At 39.5% G+C, this 16863-nt stretch overlaps 1 protein-coding gene across 3 annotated transcripts; it reads right to left on the minus strand.

The window, feature by feature from the left end:
* Positions 1-446: 446 nt before the first annotated feature.
* On the minus strand, positions 447-14736 carry LOC120940968 (ethanolaminephosphotransferase 1-like). 3 transcript variants are annotated; one of them, XR_005749497.1, is made up of 3 exons: positions 14406-14736; positions 9671-9807; positions 447-914 (listed from the first exon to the last, which is right to left on the minus strand). XR_005749497.1 is itself a non-coding variant. In XM_040354166.1 (3 exons), the coding sequence occupies exons 1-3, from the start codon at positions 14565-14567 to the stop codon at positions 902-904; spliced, it is 228 nt and encodes a 75-aa protein (XP_040210100.1). In that variant the 5' UTR covers positions 14568-14609; the 3' UTR covers positions 447-901. The 3 variants fall into 3 exon arrangements, 1 of the variants encoding a protein (XP_040210100.1); XR_005749496.1 differs by having other exon boundaries at positions 9715-9807; positions 14406-14609; XM_040354166.1 differs by having other exon boundaries at positions 9755-9807; positions 14406-14609.
* Positions 14737-16863: the final 2127 nt, after the last annotated feature.

A 16863-nucleotide genomic window follows, 5' to 3' on the forward strand; every position in this document is an offset into this window, starting at 1 on the left:
TCCTCGACGGCTTCAATAGGGACTCGACGAGCAAAACGATGTGTTTCGCCCGTCGAGTTTCTCGGTCGTGTGTACGAGGCCTAACTCTTGTTTTCTCCTTTTTCTCTTCTTATTTTGATATGTGGTTTTGCTTAAGCTACATAATGTGGATAAGGGTGACCCAAAGATATTTTTTTATATGATTTTGAGTCTTAGCACACTTGTTATGGAATGATGATTTCTCAATCTAATTGCATATTTAATGAGTTGTTAATACCCTAACAACTACTGCCTAAATGGATTATTAATGATCATAGAAATAAACATTGCTTCTCAGAAATAAAGACTCATGTGGGTTTACCAGCTATATGCCATATTTGGGTGCACATTAAACCTTCTGCTCTAGGATAAGTGCGGTATTGAATTCAAACCTATCTTCAACACGTTCATGTATTCATTTTAGCGTATTTACAGAACAAATAATTGCTTTATTCATTAAAATACAAAACATTAAATACATTTCTATGCTTAAACCATATGTCTTAAGAGACCACAGGGCTTGTTTAATAAAACATCAGTGCAAAAAGATCTGAGGTACAGTAATTCCATGTAACCAATATCAGCTTTGAGGAACTTATTATGGTTAAACTAACAAAGGCTGATTGGATACATCACCGTGTTGTACTACATATGATTTCATTACAAATATTGTGTAAACCATTACCAAATTTGCAATATACATTGCTATGTAAACCCTGTTTTGATCCCTTGCAATAAATATTGTTGCTTGTGAAAAGCAATGATTACCAAGTCTAGAGTCTGCCTGTGACAGACTCCTTTATGATTCCTCCCTTATGATTCTTAGACTTTCAGGCTCCAAAGAACATCTTCAAGGTACATGTATAAATGATGAAATCTTTGGTCAGATGATTTCCCTAAAAGATAGATTAAAATGATAAATACGTCAAGAAAATTTAGATTGGGACAAGTCTTTAAAGCACCTTGTGCCTGTATAATAAAATGGTTAATCAACCAAGTCTGAGTTTACGTTTTTTTACAATAAGGAGGAAAGTGGGAGTCTGCTTAGTGCCATTAGTTATCACATTCGTTATGGCAACTGGAGGTGGACATTTTTTGCATGGTAATTACATAATAAAGGAAATATTCAATTAAAATGCATGGGTATGCACACACATAGGCATTTAAAGGCAGTGGCGTTTAGAGGCAGAAAAAAAACACAACCAGCGCGTCCAGGAACCGCAGCGTTTTGGTGGAAAAAATGCTTAACACGTGTAAATACCTGGAAAAGCATTAACACTAGGGACATTTGGCACATCAGCGTTAATTCATTTTAATGGCCTAAATGTTTCTAAATGCGTTACACACATTTTCAAGCGTCAATTGTTTTTTTTCTGCCCAAATGCTGCTGCCAGGTGTGTTGGAGAGATGGCCAAAAGTTAAGTGTGCATGAGATCAGATATTTTGGAAAAAATTGAAACTTTTGGACTTCACTTAAGAAAACATAATGTTACATCTTAAATAACCTAAGAGTGAAGAACCTGCTGTAAGTCATTTCCATATGTTTCTGACCAACGCAGAATAATTTCAAAGCTGCTACATGGCCACTGGATGACACACTCTACAGGTCATAATGAGATGGGGAATATCAGAACATTTGGTTAGGAAAGAAGTTCTGTAAAGTAAACCTGTCACGATAAACATTTAAATGCTGCCATAGCCAACTTGTTTTAAATGGGGCCTCACTACATACTGAGCCATTGCCATAAAACAAATCCCAACCTAAACTGGTGATTAAAATGTAAACTTCCCATTAATGCATAGGGTTTTTATCTGCATATAACATTACTATTTTGGGTGAAAAAAATATATCTTTGTTGTCATTAGACAAGCGCATGACGAAAAAATGTGTTATGTTTCGTTTTGATTTGTTAATCTAGTTATTTAGTTTAGTTAAATTCGGTTGATTCGTTCAATTTGTTTTCGGAATTTGTATTCAGAATTTAAAATTTTTCTTCAAAGTTACCTATTTTTCTCGATTCGAAACAATCAAATAGATACATTTTTGAATAGGTCGAAATGAAAATGTTACATTGTTTTTCATTTGAATGCAGAAAAGTGAACAAACACAAGAAAAATCTTAATCAAATGATTACAATGACTCTTTAAATCACCTTTGGCTTAACAAAAACAGCATTATTTCGAAATGGTACTCTAATAACACACACATTCTTTGATTTCAGCATATGTGTAGTGAGAATTTGGCTGTTCAATGTAAAATTCGATGAGAATTTCAGTCCGAATTTCGTGATGTTATTCGAAGCATTCGGTAAAAATTGTTTATATTGTAATTCGAGTATTTGGATATATCCGAATCTCTGAATAACTAAAAATTTGTCTGAATATTAATTCGGAACTAAACGAACTGCACATGTCTAGTTGTCATGGATGAAAAAGACTGCTCTCAAGCTGCTCACATAACTAAACAAAAAATGCTGGGGAATTCATAAAAGGAATCTGGTGTCAAAAGTAACAGTGCTTACACCAGATTCATGTACCTGTCACAGATGATTACGTGAATCTGTCACGCCCACTCGCTGTCTGCCAGTCAGTCCGGCACTTACCCCCATCTAGGTGGTAGGTGGCGGGCGGCAGGCATTGGGCAGGGGCTCCTGTGTCCTCTCCTCCATCACGGCGGCTTCAACCGTGTGTCTCCTCCCCTCCTTCTAGGCGTCCAATAGGATCACCTGTCCTTTCATCCAATCGGGTGACGGGTCTCAAGACCCTCTTCCCGATTGGCCAGGAGGAGTCTCAAGACCCTCTTCCTGATTGGCCAGGAGGAGGATCAGTGGTACAATATGCAGCGTTAATAGTGAGACAATGTGTTCAAAGGTAAAGAACAGTATATGTCAAACAACTCAATTATGAATAAATGAGTGGTGTAAATCAATGCATCACAACAAGTTAAACTGAAAAACATATATCTCAATCACAAGTGAGATTACATCTGGGAAGTCTGATGACTTCAAAACGTGAAACACACTCCCCTTAATCAAAGAGGAGTGATTCAATTGGGTGCAAATATATATAAAGTGACAGTTATCACACACAGATAAATATATAAGTCCCATATATGATTGGAAATGTCTCTATAACACTGAAAGGTGATTTCCAAAGTGCAATAGTGCAAACGAAGAAGAAAGGACATCCATCATGGTATCACATCGGTGAAAACGTCAGATACAAGGATAGTGATCCCGCCACCATTGGATAAGGGTCAGTACTCTTACCGTAATATGTGGACTCACACACTGGTAGGTGGTGAGTATAAAATCGCAAAACGGCAAGAGTGTCAGGGTCTTCACTTCCTCAGATGCCAGGCAGATAACCGGTATTATTCCTGATGACCGCTGAATCGAGCACGCACCCTGCGTGAAAGGTTGGAAGATATCCTGCTTCCAGCAGCAATTCCCTCCGTGGGGAAAAGGAGGTTGTGAGTGGATACCTCAGATGGACAAAAAGAAAAAGAAAAAAAGAAGCCTCCACATGGCGTAGATCAGAGATGACCAAAGAATTTAATGGTAAAAAGTAAAAAAAAATGATAAAATACAAACATCTGGCAAATGAATGTAGCATGAGTGATCACAAAAAATGGTTATAGGCGCAGTAAACAGCAACAGATGTAAAGCACCCTATGCATTTCGTCCCATAGGACTTCTACAGTCGTCCACCTGTAGAAGTCCTATGGGACGAAATGCATAGGGTGCTACATTCATTTGCCAGATGTTTGTATTTTATCCATTTTTTTTTACCATTAAATTCTTTGGTCATCTCTGATCTACGCCATGTGGAGGCTTCTTTTTTCTTTTGGTTTTATTTTTTGTCCATCTGAGGTATCCACTCACAACCTCCTTTTCCCCACAGAGGACAATGCTACTGGAAGCGGGATATCTTCCAACCTTTCACGCAGGGTGTGTGCTCGATTCAGCAGTCATCAGGAATAATACCGGTTATCTGCCTGGATCAGCATCTGAGGAAGTGAAGACCCTGACACTCTTGCCGTTTTGCGATTTTGACTCACCACCTACCAGTGTGTGAGTCCACATATTACGGTAAGCGTACTGACCCTTATTCGATGGTGGCAGGATCACTATCCTTGTATCTGACGTTTTCACCTATGTGATATCACCTTTCAGGGTTTTAGAGACATTTCCATTCATATATGGGACTTATATATTTATTTGTGTGTGATAACTGTCACTTTATATATATTTGCACCCCATTTAATCACTCCTCTTTGATTAAGGGGAGTGTGTTTCACGTTTTGAAGTCATCAGACTTCTCTTATGTAATCTCACTTGTGATTGAGATATATGTTTTTAAGTTTAACTTGTTGTGATGCATTGATGTACACCACTCATTTATTGTGTAAAAAGGTACTACAGCGCTATTACTAAAACCATATAAAATACTAAAGATAAGCTGCAGACACGTGAGGTGCACAAAACCAAAGTGAATAAATAAGAAAATATTGTGTTGCGCTGATAATCAAGTAAAAAATTGCATACATATATATATATATATATATATATATATATATATATATATACCATATACATAAATAAGAACCCCCTACACCTCAAATCAGGGAGGTATATGTGCAAAAGATAAACAAAAACCACTAAAAAACTATAATGTGAAAAAGTTCTAATAGAACCAGCAAAAATAGTTCATGGAAAAAACACAGTTCAGTACATAGGCTAATAGGAGACAGGTGTGAGATCCACAGTCCTCTGGTGTGCAGCTGTCATTATAGCAAAAAAAAAAAAAATATATAAAACCTTTCCCTTCTGGACTCCTCGATTAAACACAGGATATCAGCCGCTCATAAGGAGAAAAGAAAGATATATGGTGCAAATAACGTAATAAAATGGGAAATTAACCCTGCAATACAATGATTGCACTCACGGAACCTCGATGGTAAAAAGGCTCAACTGCAATCAGTCATTGAACCCCGCTCAGTGCTACGATCTCCTCAGAAGGACGGATTCGACCGTCGATTGCGTCACTCGGCTTCTCCCCCACGCGTATCGTCAATAGCCACTTGACTTATTCATGGGTTGCCATGTGACCATGTCAGCAGTCTATTTATACAAGCTGACAATGGAGGCAAGAGCAGAGGGGTGGATCCTTCACATCATTGCCGGCTGACTGGTGCGCTTTAGCCACAACATTTTAATGTGATCTTTACAAGCAAATAAAATACATATATACGAGACCATTTGGAACAAATTAAATGTTAAAATACATTATAAAATTCATTTATGAAACCTTCATTATGAACAACTAATAGCCTATACACGTCACTGCCTCCAGTGGTGAGAAGAATAAATACACCTAATATTACTCAACCACTTTCAAAAATAAATAAAAGAAGGCATAGATAATCACCCCCCCCCCCTAGTGGGTGATAGTAATATTACAAGAATTACTATAGACATGACATACAATGGAAGGGGATAAAAATCCCCCATACTGGTGAATCTTCACCAAAAAAACCACATGATCAGCTGATCAATAGGTTATAATAATAAACCCAGTCCATAAGATTATTAAAAAATATTAATAACAATATATAATGATAAAAATATATTGATAAAAATATATATATTGATAACAAATATATAATATATATATATGGATAAAAAATATAATATAAAATGCCCCTAATTAGAAATCTGCGATGAAGCAATTGAGGTCAAACTCGATGTTAAGGCCAGGGTAGCCATCTCGTGAATCCACCGAGATTCACATTTACTCAGCTCCCTGACTTTGTGACTCCCCCTCCAGTGGGGTATATACTTGTCTATGGCCCAAAATTTTAAACCTCTTGGATCATTATTATGACATTGTTTGAAGTGTCGTGAGACATTATGTTCATCACAACCTTTTTCAATGTTTTGTACGTGCTCCCTAATCCTTTTCCACATGGGTCTCTTAGTGCGTCCCACATACTGCAAAGAGCACGGGCACTGGAGCACATACACCACCCCCTCAGTCCTGCACGTTATTAGCTCTTTTATTTTATAGTCTTTTTTGGTCACATTAGATGAAAAACTGGAACATTTTTGGCCATTTTGATTTGTCTTCCTACATGCAAAACAGCGTTTGCAAGGGAAAAAACCTTTTCCTTGCCAAAAAGTCAGAACCTCCTTTTTATTTGGGGGGTCTGGGACACTTTTTGCAACTAGATCCCTTAAAGTGGGAGCTCTTCGATACACAACTTTAGGTGCGACAGGCAATACATCCTGGAGCTGCCTATCAGCTTTTAAAATCGGCCAATGTTTCCTGAATATTGATTCTAGTTGCCTGTGTTGTACATTGAAATTTAGGATGATAGGTATTTCTTGTTCCACTTTTGCAAACTTTTTTTATCTGAAATCAGGTTCTCTCTTGATACATTCTTAACTTCCTCAATCTTTAGTTGAATAAAATCTTCACTGTAGCCCTTTTGTGTAAACTTAGAGCCTACAAATTTGGCCTGATCCATAAATGTATTATCATTCATACAGTTCCTTCTGATCCGCGTCAATTGCCCTTTTGGTACGTTGATCAGCCACGGGTCATAATGACAACTGTCTGTTGGGATGTAACTATTTCGGTCTACTGGCTTGAAGAACGTTTTGGTACTTATTTTCTGATTTTCCAAGGAGATTTCTAAATCCAAGAACTGGATAATCTTATCGCTTATAGTATAAGTGAGTTTTATATTTTTTCCATTCTTATTCAACTTTTCAAAAAATTGTTTCATAATTCATTATTCATAATTTCGTTGTTTGACATATACTGTTCTTTACCTTTGAACACATTGTCTCACTATTAGCGCTGAATTTTTTTTTTTACTTTTCTGTTACACAATTTCTATTTGTTTGTGCTAGCTGCTTTATACACTAGATATCGCGGTAATATCCTTCCATACACCATTCAGTGTTACAATACCCAACATTTATTCGCTATTGTAACACACCTGGGTGGGCTGGGTTCGCAGTGCTCTGCTCCCGAGGCTTCAAAATAGGGTGGGCTCGGGGAGCAGAGTACTCCAAACCTTTAATGGACTGGCTGCCCTTGGGCAAATGAGGAGTTAGGAGAGACACCAGTTTTGATTGTCCCTAATGTCTCCCCCAACCAGGCCTATGCATTGGATAATTCTTTAAACGTTTTCACACTTCCCTAAAATATTAGCCAATATTTGTAACAACCTGCCATTTTTGTTTGGGTACAGTGTAGCATGACTGAGTAATTGTCAACCAAAGTGTGAGAGCACCGAAAACTGAAAAATTGGTCTGGGCAGGAAGGGGGTAAAAGTGCCCTGTCTTTAAGTGGTTAATTAGCTTGCTTATCTGTGAACTGGTGGTAATTCTTTTAGGATCTGTTTCAGCCATAGTGACAGATTCTACTAGTGGCTGTAGTAAACTTTGCCTGAATCTGGGCATGTGTTGGTACTTGTGGCGAAACATTTACAAGGCTTTCAGAATTAGGCTTAGGCCAAATCCGCAGAGAAGTGACATTGCTGCTTTACTGAATTCCCCTGATGGTCTCTGGCTGCCAGAAGCATTGTGAGTGTTTCATTTCATATGAGTCTGCAGACTCTCCGTTTTTCAGTCACATGTGCCTGCCTGTTAGGCTTGAATTAATAAAAGAGGATCAGCAAACAATGTCAAGGAAGCAGGGCATGTATGTGTAAATGGCAAATTTGTCCACCCCAATGCACATATACAGGTGCATCTCAAAAAATTATATCATCAAAAGTTAATTTATTACAATAATTTAATTCAAAAAGTGAAGCTCATACACTATATTGTCAAAATTATTGCCTTTACACACAGATGAATTTTAATGGCATCCCAGTCTTAGTCTCTAGGGTTCAATATTGAGTTGGCCCACCCATTGCAGCTATAATAGCTTCAACTCTTCTGGGAAGGCTGTCCACAAGGTTTAGTAGTGTGTCTATGGGAATGTTTGACCATTCTTCCAGAAGCGCATTTGTGAGGTCAGGCACTGATGTGGATGAGAAGTCTGTCTCGCAGTCTCCGCTCTAATTCACCCCAAAGGTATTCTGTCTGGTTGAGGTCATGATCCTGTGCAGGCCAGTAAAATTCCTCCACCCCAAACTTGCTCATCCATGTCTTTATGGTCTTTACAAAAAAGGACATTAGACCACTGAGCAACAGTCCAGTCCATTTAATGCTTAGCCCAGGTAAGATGCTTCTGACGTTGTCTCGGGCTCAAGAGTGGCTTGACACAAGGAAGGCGACAGTTGTAGCCCATATCCTGCATACGTGTGTGGAGGCTCTTGAAGCACTGACACCAGACGTAGTCCACTCCTTGTGAATCTCCCCCAAATTCTTGAATGGCCTTTGCTTCACATTCCTCTCAAGACTGTGGTTATCCCTGTTGCTTGTGCACATTTTGCTTGTGCACATTTTTCCTTCCACTCAACTTTCCATTAGTATGCTTTGATACAGCCAGCTTCTTTAGCAATGACCTTTTGTGCTATACCCTCCACGTGGAGGGAGTCAATGACTGTCTTTTGGACAACTGTCAAGTCAGCAGTCTTCCCCATGATTGTGTAACCTACTGACCCAGACTGAGAGACCATTTAAAGGCTCAGGAAACCTTTACAAGGGGTTTGAGTTAATTAGCTGATTAGAATGTGACACCGTGGGGTTACAAAAGGGAAATAGACTGTGCAAGTGCAGTTGCTCCAGAGCTTAGTAAATGAGGTAAAGCTTTACTTTGCAAAGAATACCCAATCACGTGCAAGGAACATTTAAAAATTGCCTTTTTTGCTTGCATATGATTGGATGATGGAATTCCGCAGAGCTTTTCCTCCTTTACTAAACTCTGGAGCAACTGCTCTCGCAGAGTGCAATTGCACTTTGCAAAGTGCACAGTCTATTTTCCTTTAGTAAATCAACCCCCATGAGTCTACAATATTGAACTTTTTTACAATATTCTAATTTTCGGAGATACTGAGTTTTGGGTTTTCACTAGCTGTAAGTCCTAATCATCAAAATTAAAAGATATACATGCTTGAAATATATCACTCTGTGTGTAACGCATCTATATAATAAATGAGTTTCACTTTTTAAATTGAATAACTAAAATAAATTAACTTTTTGATGATATTCTATTTGTTTGAGATGCACCTGTATAACTACTACTAAATATAGTTAGACAGAAGGTTTTTAAAAACATGTATACCTATTGATAGAATTATTTTTATTGTACATTTTAATTAAATTTGCAGGTCTAAAACAAACTTTAAAAAAATAACTTTACTTGATCTCTTGTTGTCTGTAAAGTGTACAAGTCAGGTCAGTTTTTTTCTAAGTAGTAAGCAATGCAAAGATAAGGATGCCATCCCTTGAAAACAAGTTAGCAATGGCAGTTCTCATATTTATGTTTAAGAAGGGAATGATGTGTAGACAGACCCTTGTTAATAGTTTTAGGAATGCAAACATTACACTGGCCCTGTAAGCTATAAGCAGCTGGTGATAACTGACAGTAAATATTTCAGATGACAGTCACACTTTCCACTGACCAATCTTTAAACACTTACTGTACATTCTCACAATTGAGGTCTTCAGAATATAACAAAAATGATATTTACATTGACATGATTACAGTTCTTCATATCTAGTACAATAGAATAACCTTTATGCAGAGTAACACGTCAATCACTTAGTCAGCATACCGCTTCTTTAGGGAGAATATATAGATATGGAAGTGTTTGCTAAGCTGCTTTCCCTAAAAAGAAAAACAATAAGAATCATAACTACTGATGCACATAAATACTTTATTTGACTAGTATATTACTGTGTAATAAATAACTGTAGCCTTCTACCACAACAAACATCATGCTGTAGCTTTTTAGCATGTAGGAAGCTACAGTATATAGTATAAGGCCTCTGCATGTTATATACTGTATCAATTTTGTCCCAATCTCCACCTCAACCACAATTTTGACCTTTCTCTATATTTTCCTATGGTAACATAACATTTAATTTAATTTCTAAGCATTTAAAAAGCTCATTGTTTGTTATCTTTTAGGGCTCAAAAGCAGCATTACCATACATATATATTTATTATATATATATATTATCAATATTTATTATTATGTGAACAGAATGGGATCACTTGCATAATTCTAAATCACGTTTGGCATACATATTATAGTAATGCAGCTAAGTAAAGGTGGTCATTACAAACATTATGGCTCCTTATATTTTTGGTTAATCATACTTTCCTGGTGCCTTCCGTGGCAGCATACATATGGTTGGTTACTCCGCCCCTAACCAACCCACAGGACCAATTATAACTCTTTAAAAGAGTGACAACCCCCCCATACACCATTCTTATTCTATCCTCAAACCTGCAGGATCATGGATCACCTGGATTCAGCCCTTACTATGCCACTGTGTTGGCACAACCATTACAGGTTCATGATCTCCTGTATATGGAGTCCCATATCTTAGGCTGCTAAAGGCGCCGAAAAGTTCGGGGGGGCATTTTTCTGTGGATCTTTTCAGGGTCTGGAGTTCAGGTATTTTCCTCCATCTTTGACTGAAAAAAACTGCTCCAAGGTAAAGACAGCATATCACAAATTTTACAGTGCTATTTTTCACTGCTGAAGAATATAGCTTTTGGGATATTGAATTATTATGCCTCCCACAACTGCGTACAGGGCGAGTTTTGACTCAACTTTTTCAAATAATTTTTTTTTTGCAGGCTTCCGGTTAATTAAAGCTTCAGACTATCTCTGAGACTTACTTCTCTCTCTCTGTGTTCTGGGCAAGCGGCTGCCGCCCTAGTTTGGCAGATACTGGGGCTGTAGTACGGCCACAGTGCTCTAGGCTTTCTAGTCGGGATTGAGCTTGGCTTCGGCGGTCCGAGCGCCCGAACACTCAAGGCCGGGGGGTCCCCTTCCTGCCTCCCCTGCAGGATGGCTTCAGCGGCCCTCCGCGTTTAACTTATCCCCTCCTAGGACAGTGCTGTGTCGCGGGGATGTGACGTCATCAGGCGCATGCGCGGTAGCCTCAAGAAACCAATGGCGGCCATCTTGGTCCACTGGAAGCTGTCTGTATATAATGAAGCTAAATTACCCTCATTGTGGAGACAGCTTTCACTGCAAGAACACATCCTTCAGTTAGGGGAGACTCTTTCCTATTGTCCTTTCTTCCCTTCACACTCCATTATGAATCCAGCCCAAGGTAAATTATGCAGAGGCTCATGATTGTTCAGAAGGATAGGTTTGTGCTGTTTACGTAGGTTGAATATATTCATGAGCATATGATGGGTGTGTGGGAGTATATATACATATAGGTATATGTATATATATATATATACTTATATAAGGTATCCACGATACCATATGGATTTCAGCATTTGTTTTGTGCTTTTGCATAGGTGTGAACATATAGGTACATATCTTCCGTTAATCAGTTTAAAAAAAAAAACATATATATTAAAAATGTGGGAATATGTATGTGTATAAATGTATATATACATATATGTGTAGGTGTATATATGTATATAATAATTTTATTAAAACCCCCAAAAAAACAACAACGCACAATAGAAATTAAGAAGGTTAACCCCGTTGGTTTTCCTTTTTAACAGCCCTTCCCCGCAGTCCAGTATTACAAAAAGATCCTTAACATACCACTAGGTAAGTGGCTGCAACTGCCAGGTAAGTTCAAAATAAAAGAGCACTTGGGTACCCTATATGGAGGAAAAACAGAGTTAATGTCTTTTCCTTTCTTGCAGCCCACAGCATCAACCAAGCCGCAGAGAGGCGCAGGGTAAGAGGTCCAAAGCTCACGATGCCTCAAATAGTGGTCACTCTACTTCAGCCCACGCACCTCAGAGCCGCAGGTCTTCCCTGCATTCGGCTGGAAAATCTCCCTCTCCACATCACCCCGCCACCCCCAAAGGCAGAACTTGTTGGGTCTGCAGTGATGATACGCTTCCAAAAAAATTGGTCTGCAGTTGCTGTTTTCCGGGAGCAGCCAGAAATGAGGAAAAGGAGAAGGAAGAATACTCCCATCCACTTGCGGAGTCCCTGGAGTTAATCATCAAAATTATAATTTTTTTGAGCAGGGAAAACTAGAAGAGTTTAGTTGCTGCCACGAGATAAACGGTGCTTCAATCCAGGAAGTCTCTCTCCATTGGCACCTTTGGCAGAATTAGGAAGAAAGCTTTTATTCATGGTGTTTCAGGCCTGTAAAGTCTGGCTATCTTAAGATAGAGTTCTTGGCATTGGGAGATTCAGGCTTGAGCCTTTTTCAGATGGATCCGGAATTCATGGATAGAACGTTCCTCAAGAGCAATCCTTTTTTCAGGTCTCCAAATGGATTTGATACGTCTAAAGCGGGATCTGCCTTCGGTACTCGGTATACTCGCAGCTTTTCCTTTCACATGCACACAAGAATCTTCTCTGTGAGATGCTACACTAAAAACAATTTTTCTTTTTTTTCTTTTTCTCCATATTCCTAAACACAGTCTCCTCTGTCCAAAGGTTCTCAGAAACCCAAGCCTCAGGGGTTGAGGACTCCGATATTTTGATCTATTAAAACAAATTGGTCATCTGGCCGTCTTGCCAGTTCAGGTCCAGAGCTTCCTCTGTTAGCCATCTCAACCAGGAATTGGTAGTTCCAGATCTTTCAGTGCGTTCCAGCGACTCCTGACTGCCCGAACCAGATAAAGGAAAACTTTCTCAGGCATTTTTTGATCTGACATAAAACTACTAGGGATGCTACCGGCTTACCTTAAAGCAAAAAAAAAAAAAAAAAGGAAGGCTGTAGGCATCAAGGACAACTTCAGCAAGTTTGATGGTTCATCTTATCCAGAGAACATAGTGGGCTAGTGGTTCTCTGGTCCAAAGTCAAGAGATACGTGTGCGGGGAATAGCATCTACCTGGCCTACAGTAACGCAAAATCTCTCCAAACGCTCTGTCATTGGGAAAACTGGTCATTCTACACCGCATTTATGACCCAGTGGGGTCTACACTTACTCATAGTGGCATAGGGGGAAAGTCTTTTCAGCTGTCTACTCTTAATGGAGATTAAAATATTTTTTGCAGCAACCCTCCCTGTGAGCGAGTTATTAACCATATGTATGCTGCCCTGGAAGGCACGAGGAAAACGCAAAATTGAATACTTACCTTTCTGTAATTTTCCTTTCCTGGTGCCTGACCATGGCAGCATATGCCCTCCCTTTCTATAAATGTCTAGTTACAAGAATGGTGTATGGGGGGGTTGTCACTCTTTTATAGAGTTATAATTGGTCCTGTGGGTTGGTTAGGGGCGGAGTAACCAACCATATGTATGCTGCCATAGTCAGGCACCAGGAAAGGAAAATTACGGAAAGGTAAGTATTAATTTTTCCGTTGTTTTAGACACTACAGATGCATTATCAAGATATAATATTTATAAAACAAAATTTTGAGTACCAGCTTGTTTTTTTCCCCAAAAAAAGCTTTTCATGTTTCAGTGGAAGTTCTAGGCTTTAGAATTACCACAGTTTATTTGTCACTAAATGATGAATAATAATTAACACTAAAGTCGCTAACGTGTGTTTCTAACCAAATACATTTTTAAAAACATTTATTTTTTTATTTTTTTGGAGAAGGAATAGAATCACTATCTGTTTTTTTACTGCTGTCTGGGACTCATTCGGGGGCATTTTCCCTCACTTTTTTGTCCCAGCCAATATGGTTTAACTCATGGGTCTTCAAACTACAGCCCTCCAGTTGTTCAGGAACTACAATTCCCATCATGCCTAGTCATATCTGTGAATGTCAGTGTGTTACAATGCCTAATAGGATTTGTAGTTCTACAACAGCTGGAGGGCCGTAGTTTAAAGACCCATGGTTTAACCAGCCAGTAAGTAAGGAAAAATCGCCAATATGAACACAAGTAGAAATAACAAGCTTTCTAGCCTTCCCCGCTCTACTTAAAGTGGATCTAAGGGCTAAAGGGTTTTACCTTCAAAGCATCAGAATTTAATCTTCATTTTAAGCTTTGCTTTTTACTTATTAGAAGAGATGGAAAAATCTGGCTTCCCCATTACAGAGATACCAACTTAGCATGCCAAGTGTTGCTGTACTCTAGACAGAGCACTGACTAGCACTGAGCTCATTATTATAGTAATACCTACCAGAATGACTGTTAACACTGGGCTAGTGACATGAATAGTTTTTGGACCCAGGTAGTTGTAGCTTTTAACTAAGTTATACCTGGTGAATAACTGCCACAATGTAAATGGTATTCTTTGTCATTTTTATTTTCCACAGTTAAAAAATAATAATAATGAATGTAAAAATCAACGGCAAAAGAACACTCACCACACATACTCCATAATGTACATGTGCTACTGTAGCACCAACTGCAGCAGCAAAAAAGGTAGGTTCTTCCATTGTCCCAAGATACCCAGAGACAGTCAGTCCAACCACAAGAGCCAGCGGCCAAAGGAGCCAGTGGAAAACTTCTGATCTGGTGTTACTCATCTGACATATGATAACTCTGCACTGTCAGATAAAGATACCAATGTTAGTTCTTAGAAAGAGGTAGTAAAATACATGTATTTAAACAAAGACATTAGAAGGCAGTCAGACATACAGACCAAGACACTGTACCTCTGCCAGGTATCTAAATCCCCACATCACACGAGGATCTTTTTCCAGAAAAGGGTCCTTTTTTGTGTTAAATGCAAAAGACTTAAGGCTCGTACACACTATACGAAAATCGGATGGAAAAATGTGTGCGACGAGCTGTCTTCCGATTTTCGGATCGTTAGTACAGTGCTTTCGACAGCTGATTTTGCTTTTCCGTCAGACAAAAGCTGGATGTGCAGACTATAAAATATTTGTCGGACGTGAACTCAACGTTTCATTAGTACGGTTTTCATACCAAAAAAAATCTAAGAGCAAGACTACACATGCTCAGAAATGAAAGAATACATCCAAAACTATTCAACACATTGCGTCACTTCGACATTGTATTCTGTTGTACGAAAATGTTCGTATTGTAAGTAACCTCTTCACTTTCGACATGAGACTAGTATGCCACAAAAAAACGTACGTTTGGTCGTCCAAAAATCTAAGCGTGCGTACGAGGCTTTAGGCTTCATTAAGGCCCCTTTCAGACTGGGGCAGGAGCCGCAGTGGCGGTATAACGCTGCAAAAAATAGCGGCGCTATACCGCCGGAATTGCCGCGGGTATCAGCCGCTAGCAGTGCAGTATTAACCCCCGCTATAGAGGCGCATTGCGGGTGGTATTGCCGCGGTTTCCCATTGTTTTCAATGGGAAGGAGCGGTATACACGCCGCTCCTCTCACTGCTCCAAAGATGCTGCTGACAGGAGATTTTTTTGTCTCCCGCCAGCGCATCGCCTCAGTGTGAAAGCCCTCGGGCTTTCACATTGAGTCTGCAGTGAAGGAGTTTTTCAGGCGGGATAGCAGCGCTATTTTTAGCGCTGTACCGCCTGAAAAACTCCTCAATGTGAAAGGGGCCTTAGACTTGTGGTTGGTTGCGGGGTTGAGCCGCATTTTTGCCACCCACTGAACACCCCCCCATTAAGCATAGGCAGCGGACGGTGGTGTTTACATGTGTCCACAATCCTTTGCTTCATGCCTGCAACAAAGTTCACTTAACTTGTAGCGATCACTACACAAACAGTAAAAACTGTGGTATATATAAAATCTAACACAGTCTGCCATTAAGCATATACAGTAGAAAGCCCAGCATGCTTTGCAAAAAGAATGTCATTAATGTACTAATAACCAATACATTACAACTACTATAAAACAACTTTCAGTTTTCAGTGCTGTAACACTTTGAATGACAACTGCACGGTCATGCAACATTGTACCCAAATTAAATTTTTATAGACGTCATATGACGCCCGCCCAGGATAAGAGATCCCTCCTGCGGACGTCATTTGATGATGGCTGGGATGAGAAGTGGTTAACAACCAGTAAAGAGCGTCCTTAACAACCGGTGAGTCATCAGCTGTCAGAAGAATTCCCAGCTGACAACTGAATTATTTTTTCTTTTAAACTGTGTTTAAGCCCCCCCCATCCATGCCTTTTCTGGAATGCTGGGCTGCATGCTCGGAAAAAGGGTCTAGTATGGATTTTGGCGTGGGGTACCCGCATGCAGTTTATAATTTGTAGTTTATTTTTTTATATTCAGCTGTTAGCGGCGAATCCCACTGACAGCTGATGAATCATTGGTTGTTAAGGACATGGCAGCCACCTGCTCCCTAACAAACCCCAGGGCCGGACTGGCCTACCTGGATATTGGGAAATTTCCCGTAGGCTGCCCACCCTGGGACCGCTTTGAGCTAAGCCGTGCCTGTGGGCGGCTGCAGCGCTCCTCTCCCTTCTCCTGTCACACACACAGCAGGCACAGAGTTCAGTGTGAAATGTTTGGCTTTGCTGCTGTGTCAAAAGTCCCGTCCTCCTCCTAGACCAGCTCATGTGATAGACGCAGTGTTCTATCACACAAGCTGGTATAGGAGGAGGGCGGGACTTTTGTCCCGCCCTCCTGGAGAGCTGCTGTTTGGGCAGAAAACAAGCATCAAAACGCTCGTAAAATGCTCAAGTCTCTAGTATCTAGTTTCTATTGAAGTCTATGGGGCCAAAAACACTTGCAATCTGCCAAAAAGAAGCTTCAAGCAGAAAATTGATCAGGTGGGAATCGGGCCTAAACTGATAAACAGTAAAGGTTTTTGAAGTGTATCCTAGCAATATTTATTAATGTAATAGTTTTTGACCATTTCAAAATTTCACACAATTTTGAG

Source organism: Rana temporaria, chromosome 5 (assembly GCF_905171775.1).
Source record: "Rana temporaria chromosome 5, aRanTem1.1, whole genome shotgun sequence".
Classification (NCBI taxonomy): Eukaryota; Metazoa; Chordata; class Amphibia; order Anura; family Ranidae; genus Rana; species Rana temporaria.

What these genes read in the sequence shown, in the direction of transcription:
- LOC120940968 (XM_040354166.1), bottom strand. Translation starts at nt 14,567, where the DNA reads ATGAGTAACACCAGATCAGAAGTTTTCCACTGGCTCCTTTGGCCGCTG. An exon ending in TACATTATGGAGTATGTGTG is followed by an intron (nt 9,808 to 14,405) that starts GTGAGTGTTCTT and finishes TTTTCTTTTTAG; the next exon opens with GGAAAGCAGCTTAGCAAACA.